Here is a 19,815-nt window from a genome sequence, read left to right as displayed (position 1 = left end):
TATATCACTCTTAACGTGGATCTACTTTTCAGCGTAGTGATAAAAGCCTAATAATTCCCGCTGATTACAAGCTGATCAAAGTATAGTCTCCTCTGCTGTCAGTTTGATTCTGGTCTCTCTCTCTGATTGAAAATGGTACTACTGTTATACCCCTCAGGTGTACTTTGCACAGATGAGAGAGATAAGACCCCTGTTGTTCCATTTTCTGTCAGGAAACTCTACTTGGTATGATCTTTATTTGAGCCCAAGCTAGCATGGACTTAGAGGTCCTGTAGTAAAACATTAAAACAATATAGTCCACATTGTGTTTCATAGTTTTCCTGGGCATCAAGCAAGGGCTGACCATCTAAGCTGTCACTAAGAATTAAGACAATTCTACTTCGGCAAAAAAATTACATTTTTTAAAGCCAATTTTGAACACAACTCTATGAGGGTGGATAGTGATTTTACACCTTATACATTACCCTTATATGGGTGCTAGTGTTTCAAAGTTTAATATCCCTAATGACAGCATACTTTTGATGAATCAACTAATCACACTATGAAATTTTTACACTGAAAATCACACTGATATCTGTAATGGACACTGAAACTTTAACACAATGAACAGCACCACTGAAAATAACACTGAAATAGTTCTTTTGTTATTCTGTATGCAAATAACCATTGTCCAACCACACTGAAAAATGGACTGAAACTCCTCTGAAAATCATTGGCCAGTCATTAATCCCACTGAAATTTATTTAATCCCACTAAAATGGATTTAATCACACTGAAATGAGCTGGCCTGTTCTATTGTTATGGAAATTAGTGCCCTAGATCATTGCTCATTATAGCAGACAATAACCACTTGATATACCACTGAAAAATACACTGAAATACCACTGAAAACAATTTCAGTCTAACAATTTCTTTTGTTCTGATGATTTTCAGTGATACCCTGTCATTTTCAGTGTGATTTTCAGTGTAAAAATTTCATAGTGTCAATACCAATTGCAACTTACCTATACAATTTGTAGTGCCTTCCTCATACATGTATCCAATTGCAACTTACCTATACAATTTGTAGTGCCTTCCTCATATATGTATCCAATTGCAACTTACCTATACAATTTGTAGTGCCTTCCTCATATATGTATCCAATTGCAACTTACCTATACAATTTGTAGTGCCTTCCTCATACATGTATCCAATTGCAACTTACCTATACAATTTGTAGTGCCTTCCTCATACATGTATCCTTTTCCACACGATATGTCAATATCTGAACAAGATTCACAAGATGCTTCGTCTGCTCCCCACCCTTGACCAACTGTACGACAACATAACTCTTTACTGGTAAAAAACCATGGGATTTCTTCAGAACATCCACCACTAGACATTGATGTAAAACAAAGGCCACTGGCTGTATTTGTATAAAAATATCCAGGCATGATTAGAATTGGGCTATTCCAGATGAAATCTATACACCCCCTATGGAAGATATGACGTGAATCTTCTCCACAAGGAGTATGGATTTCAAATAGAGTAATTTGAATGGGTGACTCCATTTCAAACCTACACTCCCTGTGTGGGATATTAAGGTCATGCTTTCCATAGGGGGTATATGGATTTCAACTGGAATAGCCATTATCATAGGTACATCACTTTATGCATTTCCCATCTTTCAATTATAAGAGACTGAAACTATTTATTAACCTTATGGAAGATAGAATTTTATTTAAATGAGGATGACTCTGTCAAGAGTGTCATCGTAACATAACCTCTATAAAGTGAACTTAATTCTTCTGTGGTCTGAGTATGCACTTGTGATCGGCGATTTGAGAGAAGGAGGCAACATCTTCTCCTCTTCTACATGCACTGTTCTTGTTGTCGTGACTGTTGATCATCCAATCAGCACATAGTATAGTTATCATGCAAATAACAAATTTGATTGCCAAGTGCTTGTGCATCTGTGGAGAACTATACTTTTGTTATGCTAAACAGCCTTCCGAATTTGTATGTTGAAGGTTGCGCTCTATATACATCAGTGAACCTCAAAAGAGAAGCGCTGTGTCAAAAAATGACCTGGAATTTCTAGTGCACATGTGTATGTTTACGTTCACTCTCGTATACGCTCAACGCACAGCACACATCCAGGAAGAATTAAAAAATTTGCTCTACTTCAGAATACATACCAAAATACATGATATTTGTACAAAAAATATTTAAACATTCGAAATAATTTATATAAATATGCTCAGATAAACTGGTATGGTAGATAGATTGAATTGCACATTATTTGAGTTAAAATATTGGGATTGAAGGGAGCATAAATTGCTGAAAATAATTGCACTGTGAAAATTAGCAGAATCAAGCATAAATTTAGTTGGCAAATTAATTTGCACTGAGAAATTTGCGGAATTGGGGGAACAAAACTAAAAAACTTGCACAGCTTGATATGGATGGATGTAAAAAGCAAAATCAATAATTTAAGAGATTGGTTAGATAAGGAAGGAGGATGTTTTTGAGGTGATTGGTCTTGCTAGAGCTGTACTTGGGCTTATGACAGAAATTGGATTGCTATAGCCTGAACTATACTTGGGAGCCACCTCCTCTATAATGTCTTAGATCTGCTTGTCTTGCATGGTGGCAAACTGAATTCCATGAGGTCTACCATAACAGTCCTGGAATGAATCCAATTTAGTTAGAGAGTAGCCAAAGCCATGGGAAAAGACGTACAATCCCTGGAAAGAATGTAATGGGAAATATGCTCCAGGATCTTCTGAAATGGTGGTTCAGCTGTTTCTGGGCAAGGACAGCATATTACATAGAGTGGGTCAGCATACACTAAACATGGCCAAACAAATTCCATTAATTTCCTCATGATGATTAGCCTTTTGTTGGCTTCATTGTACACTGCATCCACTTAAAAATCCTGTTTCAGATATTTTTCAATTATCATACCAAGTACCAAGTAGTTTCACATTTTCCCTGTCAACAAGTTTTTGGTCAGAAATACTATAACATCCGGTAGGAGGAGATTTTTCGACCTGACATTTTAAAGGATTGAGCTTTAACTTTAACTACCTTGATTCTCATCTGTAATTAGTGCATTACCAGTGGCTGTAAATGAACAACATATATTTAATTCATTAAACATTAAAAGAATCACATGATGCACTTCATAACATATACAAGGGACAGTCAATAAGTTTGTAGAATAAGATGTTTTACTTGATTGCAGGGCAATGAATTTGGTCCAATTTGAAAGCTTGTTCCTTCACAACATTACTGCAAAAACAGTGGAAACTGCAGAGTAAGCCTACCTACTTGAATTCATAGGAACTACCAGAACTGAACACAGGTTCATCATCTTGAAATTTTTTCCTGGACAGTTGCTGTGAATGGTGATTAAGTCCTTCATCTTCAACAGCATCAAAATGGTTGTTTATTTTATTTATTTATTTATTTGGAAAACGCTTTTATAACAGCGGCACCCACCGTCTTGGTGGTGCATCCATATAACAAAAGTTAACAAGAATAAAAAGATGATACTGAAAGTATTTACAAAAGTTAACAATACAAACAGAAATACTAAAAAAGAATACTTAAACTAGAGCTAATTGCGCATACACATATACGCGACCTTAGCAATAGCTAATTAACTAGGCCTATGGCTAATTAGCCCAGCTAGCTATCTAGCATGTATGGATGTGTTCGAGTTCAAGGATGGAATGACCATCATTGAAGATCATCCAAGGTCTTCATGTACAATATTGATACCAGATGACAGAATTAGGTCCACACCACCTCCTATACACTTAGAATGAGGACTGAGGCTAGTTTCATCCTTTATGGCTAAATGTGATAAGACATATGTTAATCACTGGAATTATAAGTCCATTCAGTGGAAGCACCTGGATCTCCAACCCCTACGAAGTTCATAACACGGTCACCATAGTGCAAGGTCTTCATCGCTGTTCTTCTGATCATTTGCCCAACAAAAGTACAATCATGGGCATGTGTCATAAAAATTTGTATGGAAATATTGAGGCAAGCCATTAGGTTGGTGTCAGGAGAAAAAGGTTGGTGTCAGGAGTGGGAATGTTTTTGGATTAGGCCCTGTAGTACCCTATCCCAGTTCATCAAGCTGCCATTCACAAAATATGCATCAGATAACTCAAGCAACCAGCTTGCAGTCCAGACATGGTCTCCAGTTAGTGAAATATATTTTAGAATTTTAAGTCCTACATTCATAACATTAGGTTTGCTGGTGATCAATCCTGGTGAGCCTTCAAGAAGAGTATGTGGCTCATGAAGCAATCAGAAGACTTTCATTTTGTTGCAAAAGGTTTCAAGAGAAATTGAGACAAACGCATTAAGGTATGCAGTGGCCATGTGCAAAAGTGAGAGAGGAAGAATTTGGCTGATGCTCTTTCATTTATCTTGTTTTACAAACTTATTGACTGCTCCTCGTACATGAAGGTATTTGAAGCGCTACTATTAATACTATCAGAGTAAATGACAAAAGAAAAAACAAAACAAAACAAACAAAAAACCAATAATAAATAAAAAAGTATACTTCAGAAGATGCCAGAAACATTGGAAACCAATTTTTTAATTGACCAATTTTCTCATCATGATGTTTGTTACCAATTCCTCTCACAGCTAGGGATGTACCTAGGGTGTTGAATTTTGTGTGATTTGCTTGCTGTGTTGTTTTCTGGTCAATCTGGCAGTGGTGAGCCTCGATAACCCTAACCCTACTTGGCTGGTTTGGGTGATGTGTATTATAATGAAAGACAGGGATAAAAAGACTAAATCGCATCTGACGTCAGGGCAAAGGCGCGCCGTGATTGGTTACTGACCTGCGCAGTATGGCATTTTCTGTCTAGTTGTCAGAATTTTAGACACAAACTAGTCTTGCTATCTCTGTCTTTCATTACACCAATCCCTGTTACAGGGGATGTTCCCAGGGTGCGGAATTTTGTGTGATTTGTTGGAGATAAGGTGAACTAATAATGTCAATAGCACTGGGATATGACATTATTTGTTATAGAATAGAGGCTGTCAGCCTTTCGCCATCTTGTGGGTACAAATGATACGCGTGTGCATGCGTCGGACACTACGCGCAGGGCGCAGCTTACCGCGCAGCTGTTATCGTGCATCTACACGGTGATTTTGCTGTTCACGCATGGAGATCGAACGACCATCGCAGCGTGTACCCACAAGATGGCGCATATGACGTCACGCTGACGGCCTCTATGAGGTTCATACAAAGAGGTTATAACCAAATACATGTAGTAATGATTCAAAATCGCACCATGCATAAAGCTATGGTAAATCAGCCATCTTGGATTGTCACTCATGGAGGCCAATTATATAGTACACCTCCAGCATTTATCGGCATGAGCCCGAAATCAATTAATGATTTGTGTGTTTAAGCTTATGTTATTAGGACAATGCACTAGACACAGAACACAAACAAGTTTTCCGGGTACAATCCAGCACATAATCCGGAAGTACACTATATGTCCTCCAAACGACACAAAAACATGGCAGAGTCTGTACTCTTTGGCTGTGCACTCTTTGGTTGTACCTCCTTGGGTTCATATCAGTCATATGAAATAAAGGATGAGTAGCTTATCATGCTGAGTGATCCACATGTTAGCAGGTAAAGCAAAATATATTATGAAAATCTCTGAAAAAGTTCCAAAAGGTTCATTATTGTCTTCCTCATTATTTTTATATAGCAGTGATGTTTCACATCCTTTCAGGATATCTCAAACCGATCATTTGGAACCTTTTTTCTACAACAGGCAAGGCAAATAGAGTCATTTTCATAATTCTTTTCTTACTTACTTTGACACCTGAATGATCCTTCTATGTTGCTACATCTGCCGGCTGGACCACATAATCCTGGCATCAACTCACATTCATTTATATCTGGCAAGGAAAAATCCAGGTAACAGGTGAGATTATTGGCTAATTACAAGATATACTGATCTGAGAAACCAATCAAGATAAAGCTTTTAGATCTCTTGGTACTCTTACCCTTAATCCCCTTCAGCCCCCTTACCATATCACTGATTGGCTAAGTAGCTGATACAGCCCTCACTTGAACCAATCAGAATAGTTCTTAGAGGCATGTGTACTGGCGGGTAAGTGCCCATGTGATTATAACTTACCTACACAACTCCTAGTGAGTTTTACAAACATATATCCTCTATCACATGGCCCATGATCCGAGCAAGGCTCACAAGACTCTTCTGTTCCCCAGCCTTGACCAACTGTTGTACAACATAATTCTTTACTGGTATAAAACCCTGGGATCTCTACAGAGCATACGCCACTTGACTCAAATGTAAAACAAAGGCCACTATCTGCATCTGACAAAGAAAATGAAGGGGATGTTTAAAGAGATTAAATACCAAACATGACCATGCATGCATAGGGACCATGCATGACCATGCATGCATAGGGATCCCCGGAAACTCAGCTTTACATTATGAGACACTACGAGGGGGTATCCAAAAGTATTTGAAATCACCCAGAAGTGAAGGAGCTATATCGATGAAATTTTGTCAGTGTAATTTACTGGTCCTTATGTACATTAAGGTCCAAAATTTGTCTCATAAGTATGTTTACTTTCTTTACAGGTGGCGCTAGATGGGCAGTAGGCGCAATAACCTGCAAGATGGTGAAAATTGAGGCATGCAGCGTGATTAAGTTCCTGCATTTGAAGGGTTAGGCCTACAATGCTCAGAAAATCTATGATGAAATGAAAGCTATCTACGGTGATGATTGCCCATCATATGACACAGTTGCTTTTTGAAAAAGGAATTTCCAAACTGGCCACATGTCCCTCACAGATGAGCCAAGAAGTGGACGTCCATCACTTACGGATGATGCGGCCACAGTGAAGAAACTCAAGAAAGTGGAGGATCTTATCAGGAAAAGATTATGCGCCTACTGCCCATCTAGCGCCACTTGTAAAGAAAGTAAACATACTTATGAGACCATTTTTGGTCCATAATGTACATAAGGACCAGTAATTACACTGACAAACTTTCATTGATATAGCTCTTTCACTTCTGGGTGATTTCAAAAACTTTTGGATACCCCCTCGTATTACAGCTGACAGTACATTATAGACTGTTTTGACATTGTTTAAATGGATGATTGCACAATCAGAACACCCTAAAATAATCCAAATTCAGGTTTTGTCATTTTTGGAACAAACATAATGTGCTATATCCACAAAATGGCTCAAGTAAAAGTTATCTAATAATCTAACATTTTACATGATGTAAGGTACAGTGTTTGACCTAAAAATGCCCCGTTTGGGGGTGCTAGTTATTAAAATTATGAAAAGAAAGTTACTAATGGGAATTTACACACATAAATATATTCAAAATACAGTAGTCAAAATCATTATAATCCTAAATTAGAAGGTTTAGATGGTAATTGTATTCATCAGTACATATTTGAATATTAGTAGAAGGTGCTAAAATATAATAGGTATAATACAGTAATAGTACTTTTACTCTTGCACAAGTGAGGCTTTTGCATTTGGAATCCGTGCAGAGTTGCCAACATTAACATCCAGAAAATAGGGAGGATTCAAACAAAAAATAGGGAGGTTTTCAAAATCACATGCAACTAAAAAGGGCACAAAACTTGCCAGAAATAGGGAGGTTGCCAAATGTGAGTGTCAAAATGGACAAAAATGTTTACAAAAATAGGGAGCCTCCCTAAAATAGGGAGAGTTGGCATCTCTGACTGTGGCTGACACAAATGCAAGCAATCAAAACTGAGATATAGCCATTGACAATTACAGAACAATTAAGTTACTCTAAATGCTTTACCAAACAAGTATGAGTTACTATAACCAATATGACCCAGGTTATCTAACCCACTCAGGCCAAAGTAAAAATTTTTAGATATTGAGTTACTAACTTGCTCAGTACTTACACTACTGATGTTGAATCCCCAGGTATCAAACACAATGGTTGCGAAGTTATGAACCTTTTATGTGTCCATTTTCTTAGTTTTTATTTTTTTCCCTCCTCAATTTTCACATTTTCTTATAGTTTCATTATTGCTGACTTTAGCCTGATTGGATCAGATCTGATCACATACATGTATGACGTACCTACTTATACTTGTTGATCATTTGGTGAAGCATTTACAGATATAATGGGCTATTCCAGTTGCTATCCATACACCCCCTGTGGAAGGCATGACCTTAATTTTCCACACAGGGGTGTAGATTTCAAACTGGGCCATCCATTCAGGTAACCCCATTTGAAATTCACCCTCCATATGTGTGGAGATGAAGGTCAAATCTTCCATAGAGAGTGTATAGATTTCAAATAGAAAAGCCCAAAATCTTAGTGTCTCTTTTTTTCTTACCTCCATCTGAAGAACCTGCAGAGAGCGGACTACCTGTATCTGTGTAAAATAAAACAACAACCAATGATATACATGTATTATACTAATAGCTTTCAGTGTCCCTAACATTTACCGGGGTGGGGGCGGCCAAGATTGACTGAATTTTGACGTCGTCATTGGTTTTACACGTGAACACGAAAATGTCTCAAATAATTCCAAAAGTGTATGCATGTTATCAAGCACTAATTTATCAGTCTAAATCCATTGAGGTTCGACAGTGAACCTCATTGTAAGTACTGTTTTTTGACTTTTTTGTATGAATAACGCACGATATGTTATGATATATACTGAAAAATTCCTCCCACATGTATCAATGTATGCGTGGCAGTAGCGTACCGTGGCCGCCCCAACCCCGGGGGGCTGAAGAAAATTCAATTTTGCCGCCCCTTCCTTAACAGCCCAAAAAGGTTGACTAAATTTTTTTCTCGGTCGTTTGAAAAAGTGAAGAGCAAATAGATTTCAGGAGCTAGCGCCCTAAAAGCAGCACATTTTGTTTTGAAAATTTTTATGCTTTATCAAATTTTTCCGCCCTTTTTATTTACTAATTCTTTTTGTCACCTTCGCTTTTTGCCGCCCTGTTTTTGCCGCCTTCTTCTTCTTCCGCCTTCATTCATTTAGACCGCCTGCTTTTACCCGGGGCTGGCGCCCAAAGCCCCCAACATATGCGCATGCGTGGTGTAGCGGTTAACATGTTCGTCTGAAAAAGTGAAGAGCAAAAAGATTTCAGGAGCTAGCGCCCTAAAAGCAGCACATTTTGTTTTGAAAATTTTTTATGCTTTATCAAATTTTTCCGCCCTTTTTTATTTACCAATTCTTTTGCCATTTCTTCGCTTTTTGCCGCCTTCATTTAGGCCGCCCCTGCTTTTACCCCGGGCTGGCGCCCAAAGCCCCCCAACATATGCGCATGCGTGGTGTAGCGGTTAACATGTTCGTCTGCCACGCAATTCCCACTCCCGGCTAAAGTAACTTTTTTCTTCACATTCATTTTGAAGAAAAAATTATTTATTTTCATGTGAAAATGTATACAGTGCACTGGAAAATATATTTTGTGCATTTTTTTTCTGTAACGGGCCAATAGAGCTAAAAACGCACCTTGGCTCGGGGAAAAATAATTACGTCCGTCCAGGCAATGTTGCCGTCATATTGTCTGTTTTGTTTACGCTATTGGCTGTTGCCACATTGAATAATGTCGGCCACCATCGTCTGACATTTACTGCTTCATAGAATATCAAAATATTCTTCTCCTGCAACATATTCAGGCAACATTGTGTATCCTATATGCCTTCTTACCTTCACAAAGAAATCCACCTTCTGTGTTCTAAGGTGTTTTATATGTTCCATTCTAATATAATGCTCATACCAGTTGACATTAATTTGCATATATCACCACAACAGTTGATATTGTATCCTATAAGCTATATCTATAATTGAAGACTGAATTGAAAAGGCTAGTTTGCATCTGATGTCAGGGCAAAGGTGTGATGTGATTGGTTGCCGACCTGCGCAGCATAGCAGTTTTGGTCTGGTTGACAGGAGGTCATACACAAACTAGTCTTTATATCTTGGTCTTCAAATATACTTACCTTGATATATAGGAAACCATTCTCTGTGTTTTGATACATTGCATTCTAATATAATTCTAGCACCAGTTGACATTCATTCACATCTAAAACCATGATAAGTTAACATTGTATATCCTATATAAAACTACCCTTTGTGTTTTGACATGTTCCATTCTGACATAACTCTGCATTTTTTTGGCAACAGTACAGTTGAACATTCATTCACATCTCTAACACCACAATAGTAAACAATGTATATCCTATATGTATCTACATACCTTGACATAGGAAACTACCATCTGTGTTTTGACATGTTCCATTCTGACATAAATCTGGCACCAATTCACATTCATTTACATCTACAAAACAATGATTCAAAGATCATGCTAATAAAATTATCAAATGTAAGTGTAAACACAGAAACTGCATTACATTTTACAACCCCATATACTTCAGTAGGGTAGTACAGTATTCTTTCAGGAATTCTGTCAAAAATTGCTTTGAAGTAAGATTTTACTTTAATGATGTATATTCATATGTAGCGGTAAATGTAAATAGAAATCTAAGGGGGTGCCACAAAAAAAAGCGCAGTGATTTACAGTGCGCTACGCACAGGCACAACACATAGACATTAATACACAAGCCTCAGCACACTTTACAACATCTGCTTGTTTGACGTTTTCTACATCTGTGATGTCATCGGAGGTGTCTCAACAAAATCACTAGCAACAACATATTGTCAGAGCAATAACATTTATTCTTAAACACTCGAGAATGTTCTTGCAATCCTATTGGTTCTTACCCATGTGATATGACACGATATCACACAGCCCAGCACGTGCGTGTCGACGCGATACTCATACGCGCTATTTGAACCAATCGGATGTGCATAGCAACAACAGGACTGATCGATTCTAAACCCTAGGTAATTTCTTGTAAAACGTAGGATTTAATTTAATTAAAATTTGGTATACTTATGATTAATATATTTATTTGAATTGAAGCGTTTAAGAATGAGAATAAAGGTGCTGTTTTTAGCCGCTGTTGTGCATCTATCGTCTCATATAACGCGCGACATGATTATTTTTGGCGTAGATAGATGCACTCCAGCGGCTAAAAACAATAACTTTTTATTCTCTAATTTATTTATAACAATTCGGTCAGAGACATCCGCTGAAGATGGCGGTTGACCCGGTGAAAGCGCTACAGTGAGTGTAAAATTGAATAGCGTAGAAGTTTAATTCATCATCATGGATAAAACAATATACTGGCAGGTTGTGATACCCAAGCCTGAGATAAAATAAAATAAATAAATACTGGATTTATATAGCGCCTCTTTCTAGATCTCAGAGGATTCAAAGCGCTATAATTTTACTGCCATGGTGCATCATCGCATCAACTAGGCTGGTTGCAGCTGAACCCGGCACAAACCTAGCCACACTTAGATTGTAACATCCACCAATCTACAAAAGGGAAAGCATCATGGTGGCAGATAAATAAATGCTGTCATTTATATAGTGCAGCTTAGTAGTGCTTTACATTGCCACTATAGGACATATCACATCATATGGCTGCTAACAATGCCAGTAAGACTAAATCTGAACAGCTCCCCATTTTACACCTGGATGAGGTGAGACAAGCAAGATAAAGTGTCTTTGGCAAGGACACAGTATGTTGACCCTGGCCGGATTCAAACCCACAACCTTGTGCTCTTAGTGCTGCAGTTATTAAGATGTGGAAAATGCAAAAGTAGCCATTGTCTTAATTTTATTGGACTGTTACAGATGAAATCCATAGATTACATCCTCCATAGATGAAATAACCTTAATCTCGCTTACACAGGGAGTGTGAATTTCAAACAGGGTTACCAAAATGGACTCCATTTGAATTTCAACCAGAATAGCCCACCTTACCTTTACAGCCACTTATGCTTGGAATGTATCCTCTATCACAAGAAGACTTAAATTCTGAGCAGGATTCACAGTAGTCCTGTGTGCCCCAGCCTTGCCCCAATGTACTGCAACATAATTCTAAGCTGGTGGCAAACCCTGGTACTTCTAAAGAACATGTGCCAGACTTCTCATAAGCGAAACAGAGTCCACTGTCTTTAAGTCATAAAATATGTAAAAGAAAGATACAGATATTTAAAATTTACTTCATCACGGGGGATGGTAACAAGCATAAAATATGATGGATTAGAAGCAGAAAGATGTATGTCCAATAGTTGCCGGTGAATGATTTTTTGACATACAACAATTTCTGTTAGGATTATGAGTCTCAAAATCTTATTGCATTTTGCCACGTTTGCTACACAGGCTTTTTGATGGGAATAAATATGGTCAGGTAACAAAAGACACCATTAAATTCCAAGCTATTATATTATATGTGTTCCAAAGATCACAAGCTTGAAATGACTTACCACTGTTGTAATCTATTTTGACAGGCGCACCTTTAGCTGTGAAAAGAAAAACACAAGATCAAAGATAAGCTGCAGTACTTGTAGTGTTTACACTTATTATATTTTACTAATGAAGCATTTTGTATTTCAATTTGTTTATTGGGTTTTTTAAAATAATTTTTAACTATTACTCAATTGCTTCCAAGATGTGTAAAATAGCTTAAAAGGAGTGCATTTACCTATATTTCAATTCATTAATAACTCAGTTTCACCAAAAGGTCACATACAAGGTCCTTGCAATGACTCAACAGATTGATCCCAGCTTCACATAAAATTACAAATACCGTTTTAACATTTGAAGCATAAATCACTCATTTGTGTTGCCACAGGGGCATTAGTACATTAAAAGAGGTACTGTAACAGGCAGGGTCTTAGCTAGAAAATTACAAATACCGTTTTAACATTTGAAGCATAAATCAGTCATTTGTGTTGCCACAGGGGCATTAGTACATTAAAAGAGGTACTGTAACAGGCAGGGTCTTAGCTAGAAATTGAGGGTTGCCCGTCACTTGAATAAAATTGCCTATCCTAATTTGACCATTAAAACATTTACCAGACATCTATAGCCCATTGGGGGTTCAAAGAGTTCAAATATGTGCTGATATGGCCTAGTTCTACAAATTGGGTCTACTAAAAAGGTCAATTAGCTTCTCAAAACATACAATTTATAATATAGCATCTGTCAAAGGCATTAATTTTGCCCGTCCCAGGAGCAAACTGGCCGTCTAAAATGACATTCAGCTAGCCTAAAATTTCACTGGGGTTATGTTATGAGAAAAATATATGGTTTCATCTGATACCAAAATCTACATTTTGATGGGGTATGAAGTGGTGGATGAGGTTGTCAATCAGGTCACCAACCGAGATAAAATAAAACATGTCACTTTACAAATGTCATTTTGCTTGGTCTAAATTTACATACAAATATGAAGAGGTTGTGGGATTTTATATTAAATCTTCATGTATAAAATGTTTGAAGGGATTTCCTTGGAGTAGTATTCTTTTTTCTCTTACCTTCACATCTAAAGCTGCCTTCTACATTCCTACATGTTCCTCTTTTACACAATCTAGGCACCTCATCACATTCATTGATATCTAATATATGAAACAATTTGCAATGTGTTATACTTATTGAAAGATAAAATTAACATGTTTATTATTAACTACTTTGTTTTTATATTTCACTCTTGCTAAAAAGTAACCTTTCTAAAATTGTCCCTTTTCCTTTCATTTCTACCTTTTTTTTCTTTCTTTGTCTTTGTCTAATAATTAAAAAAAAATGCAGTGTAGGAAAATGAGTCAAGGAACCAAGTAATCATATTTATATCTCCATGTATCTTGTGGTACTTGAGATAAGGCCAAGAACACATCAAAACGAACGATTTGGGTATATCCCCCCCAATCAAGAACAATCATGCACATTGGGTGGAAATGACACCCCTTATATCAAGCCTTGGAATCTCCTTTATAGAACCCATACATTCCTCTTGTGTGCCAGCTTTATTTGTCTCAATATTTGAGTGCAAAAGTGCTGGGCCCTTAAGTTCTTTCTTTCCTTCTTTCAATTTTTCTTCCCTTCCTTCATTCCAAGAAAAACACTCACCAAGGCATCTTCCATTTTCTTGCAGCCTAAAACCTGGCTGACACTGAGATTCTAAGTCGGCGCAAGACTCGCAGGCTTCTCCCCAGCCTTGGCCAATGGTAGCACAACATAATTCCTTAGTAATAGGTTTTTCCACAGAAAGAGAACATGTGCCATTATTTTCATAGGCAAAACACAGGCCAGTTGTACTCCCTATATTGAACAAGGACAGAAACATGATGTAGAGTGTTATTGAAAGATAAAATGTACTACTTACGACCCAAATTTCATGCTATACTCAAAGCAGTGGCATGGGCAAGGGGGGAGGACCAGCTTACCCTACAGTTAGAAGACCATTTCCACCTTTGCCAACCCCGTCAAATCCCCCCCTTGAAAGTTGTCTTGTCCCCCTTTGCCCTCTCTGAAAAAGTCCAGCCTATGCCAGTGACTCAAAGACAGAATAAAAATTAAAGATTGCCGTGATCATGCACACACCAAAAATCCAGCAATGCCATTTCTGACACGAACCAACCACCATGGACAATGACATACATCATATGTGAAAATTAAAACAAAGTGCCCTTCCATTTGTGTGTCGTGATAAGAGGTAAACATTCCAAACACATAAATATTCCAAATACAGTGTATCTGGCAAAATCATCATAATCCTAAAGGTTTAGACGGTAATTGCATTAACTACACATTTGTTCGAATTTATCTGTACAGGTTATTTGAAAATGGGGGTGCTTGTACAGATGTCACTTGACAAATTCTGTACAGGTGCTTATTAGTGGGAGGTGAAAATTAGGTGTAATACGTTATTCTTCCACAAGTGAGGCTTTTCGCTTTGAAAACCGTGGTTGACTCAAATGCAAGCAATCAATCCTGGTATATAGCCATTAACAATTACAGAACACTTAAGTTACTGGAATCCTTGTTTTATGAAACAAGAGTCAATATGACCTAGTCATGTTGATCATTTGGTGAAACACAGATAATGGGCTATTCCAGTTGAAATCCATACACCCCCTGTGGAAGCCATACACTTAATCTCGCACCCACACAGGGGTCTAGATATCATCCATTCAGGTAACTCCATTTCAAATTCACACTCCCTGTGTGTGGAGATTAAGGTCATGTCTTCTATAGGGGTGTATGGATTTCAACTAGGTAATCCCAATGTCTGAGTGTCTCTTACTAACTTACCTCCATCTGGAGAACCTGCAGAGACTGGGGTACCTGTTGCTGTGTAACATATAAGAAATACCATATTCTATGAATATTAAACTAGAAGAAAACATATTTTACATTAAAACGTCAAACTTTATAAGATCAACTTTTTATTATATTAATAATGTTCACATAATTTTGATTTCCAATATCGACAGACGTTTTTGTTTTTAATAATTGTGGTCTGACATGTTGTCATAAATTATACAAATTTAGTAGCTTATAGCCCCCCCTCATATTTGTTGCTTTGTAGAATATCACAAAACCTCTTCTTCTGTAAAATGGTCTGAAATGTACTTTGCTTCTTTCATTCATGCAACAGTTTCTACCTGCTTAACTGACATTCATTCACATCTAAAACCACAATAGTTAACATTGTATATCTACTTTTATTGACATAATTCTTGCAACAATTGACATTAATTCAAAATCTAAAACCACAATAGTTAACATTATATATCCTATATATATACTTATATTACCTCAACACAGGAATCCAACCTCCGTGTTTTGACACGTTCCCTTCTGACATAATTCTGGCAACAGTACACCTGAACATTCATTCACATCTCTAACACCACAATAGTAAACATTGTATATCCTATCTACATACCTTGACATAGGAAACTACCCTCTGTGTTTTGACATGTTCCATTCTGGCATAATTCTGGCACCAATTCACATTCATTTACATCTACAAAACAGAATGATTCAAAGTTCATGATAATAAAATTATGAAAGGTAAGTATAAACACAGTATAACCCCATTAGATTTCACAACCCCATATACATTAACAGGGTAGTACAATCTCTAAGTATTCATTCAGGAATTTTGTCAAAAATTGCTTCTAAGTAAGGTTTTACTTGTTTGTCTTAACAACAGCAACAAACTCTGAAAAAGTAAGTTTAAGTAGGGTGCTAATATTGTCTTAAAAGTCTGCAATTAAATACCCTTACTGAGGCACTATGGATAAAACAATATACTGTCACTAGTCTGTCAGATTGTGATATTTTGTATCAGCGCATGAGGTTCAAGCCTGAGATAAAATAAAATAAATTAATTTTGGATTTATTAGTGCAGCTTAGTGCTTTACATTGCCACTAGGACATATCACACCATATGGATGCTAACAATGCCAGTAAGACTAAACCTGAACAGCTCACTCCCCATTTTACACCTGGATGAGGTGAGACAAGCAAGATAAAGTGTCTTTGGCAAGGACACAGTATGTTGACCCTGACAGGATTCAAACCCACAACCTTGTGCTCTTAGTGGTGCAGTTATTAAGATGTGGAAAATGCAAAAGTAGATATTGTCTTCATTTTATTGGACTATTCCAGATGAAATCCATATATATACATCCTCCATAGATGAAATAACCTTAATCTCTCACACAGGGAGTGTGAATTTCAAACAGGGTTACCTAAATGGACGACTCCATTTGAATTTCAACCAGAACAGCCGACCTTACCTTTACAGCCACTTATGCTTGGAATGTATCCTCTATCACAAGAAGACTTAAATTCTGAGCAGGATTCACAGTAGTCCTGTGTGCCCCAGCCTTTACCCAATGTACTGCAGCATAATTCTAAACTGGTGGCAAACCCTGGTACTTCTAAAGAACATGTGCCAGACTTCTCATAAGTGAAACAGAGTCCACTGTCTGTAAATCATAAAATATGTAAAAGAAAGATACAGATATTTAACATTTGCTTCATCACTGGAGATGGTAACAAGCATAAAATATGATGGGTTAGAAGCAGAAAGATGTATGTTCAATTAGTTGCCGGTAAATGATGTATGCCATTTAGCTTTTTTGACATGCAACAATTTCTAATAGGATTAGGAGTCGCAATTTCTCAATTGCATTTTGCCACGTTTGCTACACAGGCTTTTTGATAGGAATAAATATGGTCAGGTAACAAAAGACCCCATTAAATTCCAAGCTATTATATGTGTTCCAAAGATCACAAGATTGAAATGACTTACCACTGTTGTAATCTATTTTGACAGGTGTGCCTTTAGCTGTGAAAAGAAAAACACAAGATCAAAGATAAGCTGAAGTACTAGTAGTGTTTACAATTATTATATTTTACCAATGAAGCATTTTGTGTTTCAATTTGTTTATTGTTTTTTTTTAAATAATTTTTATTATAATTTTTAATTATTACTCAATTGCTTCCAAGATGTGTAAAATAGCTTAAAAGGAGTGCATTTACCTATATTTCAATTCATTAATAACTCAATTTCACCCAAAAGGTTACTTACAAGGTTCTTGCACTGACTCAACAGATTGATCCCAGCTTTACATGAAATTACAAATACCGTTTTAACATTTGAAGCATAAATCACTCCTTTGTGTTGCCACAGGGGCATTAGTAAATTAAAAAAGGTACAGGTATATGTTATCCAGAGGGAAATAATTCCAGACATCAGGACTCTCCATACATCCTCTAATCAATATTTATACATGGGATCATTTTTCATACCTCATAAACAAAACATATTTCAGCTGGGGTTATGTTATGAGAAAAATATATGGTTTCATCTGATACCAAAATCTACATTTTGATGGGGTATGAAGTGGTGGATGGGGTTGTCAATCAGGTCACCAACCGAGATAAAATAAAACATGTCACTTAACAAATGTCATTTTGCTTGGTCTTAATTTACATACAAATATGAAGAGGTTGTGGGATTTTAAATCTTCATGTAAAAAATGTTTGAAGAGATTTCCATGGAGTAGTATTCTTTTTTCTCTTACCTTCACATCTAAAGCTGCCTTCTACATTCCTACATGTTCCTCTTTTACACAATCTAGGCACCTCATCACATTCATTGATATCTAATATATGAAAAAATTTGCAATATGTTATACTTTATATTACAAACTACAATATTTGGAACGAAATCTTGAGGCAGAAAGATAAAATTAAAATGTTTATTATTAACTACTTTGTTTTTATATTTCACTCTTGCTAAAAATTAACTTTTCTAAAATTTTCCCTTTTCCTTTTATTTCTACCTTCTTTTTTCTTTCTTTGTCTTCGTCTAATAATAAAAAAAAAATCCAGTGTAGGAAAATGAGTCAAGGAACCAAGTAATCATATTTATATCTCCATGTATCTTGTGGTACTTGATATAAGGCCAAAAAACACATCAAAATGAACGATTTGGGCATATCCCCCAATCAAGAACAATCATGCACATTGGGTGGAAATGACACCCCTTATATCAAGCCTTGGAATCTTCTTTATAGAACACATACATTCCTCTTGTGTGCCAGCTTTATTTGTCTCAATATTTGAGTGCAAAAGTGCTGGGTCCTTAAGTTCTTTCTTTCCCTCTTTCAATTTTTCTTCCCTTCCTTCATTCCAAGAAAAACACTCACCAATGCATCTTCCATTTTCTTGCAGCCTAAAACCTGGCTGACACTGAGATTCTAAGTCAGCACAAGACTCGCAGGCTTCTCCCCAGCCTTGGCCAATGGTAGCACAACATAATTCCTTAGTAACAGGTTTTTCCACAGAAAGAGAACATGTACCATTATTTTCATAAGCAAAACACAGGCCAGTTGTACTACCTTGAACAAGGACAGAAACATGTAGAGTGAGATGTTATTGAAAGATAAAATGTACTACTTACAACCCCAATATCATGCTATACTCAAAGCAGTGGCATGGGAAAAGGGGGGGGGGGACCAGCTTACCCTACAGTTAGAAGACCATTTTCCACCTTTGCCAACCCCATCAAATCCCCTCTTGAAAGTTGTCTTGCCCCCCTTTGCCCTCTCTGAAAAAGTCCAACCTATGCCAGTGACTCAAAGACAGAATAAAAATTAAAGATTGCTGTGGTCATGCACACACCAAAAATCCAGCAATGCCATTTCTGACACCTTTGAACCAAACACCATACAATCATGTTTATCATATGCGAAAATGAAACCAGAGTGCCCTTCAATTTGTGTGCCGTGAGAAGAGTAAACATTCCAAATACATAAACATTCCAAATTTAGTATCTGAGTCCAAATCACGATCCTAAAGGTTTAGATGGTAATTTATCTGCACAGGCTATTTGAAAATGAGGGCCAGATGAACAGATGCTTGAACAGATGTCCCTTGACAAATTCTGTATGCGCCACTTATTTTCAAACTTATAATGAGTGCAAGTGATTTTGACAGTATTACTTCAATAACCAAATTCGTCGAGTCAGCTTTTGATTCACGTACGAACATGGACTTATAGATAATAACGAAGTTCCCCTTTGGGCTTAGAGCAGCGACCCCCTGTCATATTTTCATTCCAGGGCTCAATGCAACGTGGACCTGAGCGCCACTATTAATATTGTCTATTATTATTAAGACTAATTTATATTTCTTTTATAATTGTAAATATTTGTACTTGTAACTTTAATATTACAACTTCAATTGTAAATATTTGTATTTGTAATTATTAACTATACTCAATCAATTCAATTTTATTAAAATAACATACCAGTATGTTTGGTGAATGTTAATAAAAATATTGATTGTATTAGTGGGAGGTG

At 36.8% G+C, this 19,815-nt stretch overlaps 1 protein-coding gene across 1 annotated transcript in view; it reads right to left on the bottom strand.

The window, feature by feature from the left end:
- The window catches only part of LOC140167015 (uncharacterized), a 99,227-nt gene that overhangs the window by 32,739 nt on the left and 46,673 nt on the right, over positions 1-19,815 (bottom strand). The window contains exons 18-30 of the mRNA XM_072190493.1: positions 16,741-16,932; positions 15,882-15,962; positions 15,245-15,283; positions 14,060-14,251; positions 13,471-13,551; positions 12,418-12,453; positions 11,912-12,103; positions 10,277-10,357; positions 8,398-8,436; positions 6,171-6,371; positions 5,845-5,928; positions 3,070-3,105; positions 1,205-1,405 (exon numbers count right to left, since the gene is read on the bottom strand). Coding sequence (XP_072046594.1) covers positions 1,205-1,405; positions 3,070-3,105; positions 5,845-5,928; positions 6,171-6,371; positions 8,398-8,436; positions 10,277-10,357; positions 11,912-12,103; positions 12,418-12,453; positions 13,471-13,551; positions 14,060-14,251; positions 15,245-15,283; positions 15,882-15,962; positions 16,741-16,932 — 1,455 coding nt within the window. The remainder of the gene's footprint in view (positions 1-1,204; positions 1,406-3,069; positions 3,106-5,844; positions 5,929-6,170; positions 6,372-8,397; positions 8,437-10,276; positions 10,358-11,911; positions 12,104-12,417; positions 12,454-13,470; positions 13,552-14,059; positions 14,252-15,244; positions 15,284-15,881; positions 15,963-16,740; positions 16,933-19,815) is intronic.

Source organism: Amphiura filiformis, chromosome 12 (genome assembly GCF_039555335.1).
Source record: "Amphiura filiformis chromosome 12, Afil_fr2py, whole genome shotgun sequence".
Classification (NCBI taxonomy): domain Eukaryota; kingdom Metazoa; phylum Echinodermata; class Ophiuroidea; order Amphilepidida; family Amphiuridae; genus Amphiura; species Amphiura filiformis.
This window is presented reverse-complemented; position numbering and strand designations above follow the sequence as displayed.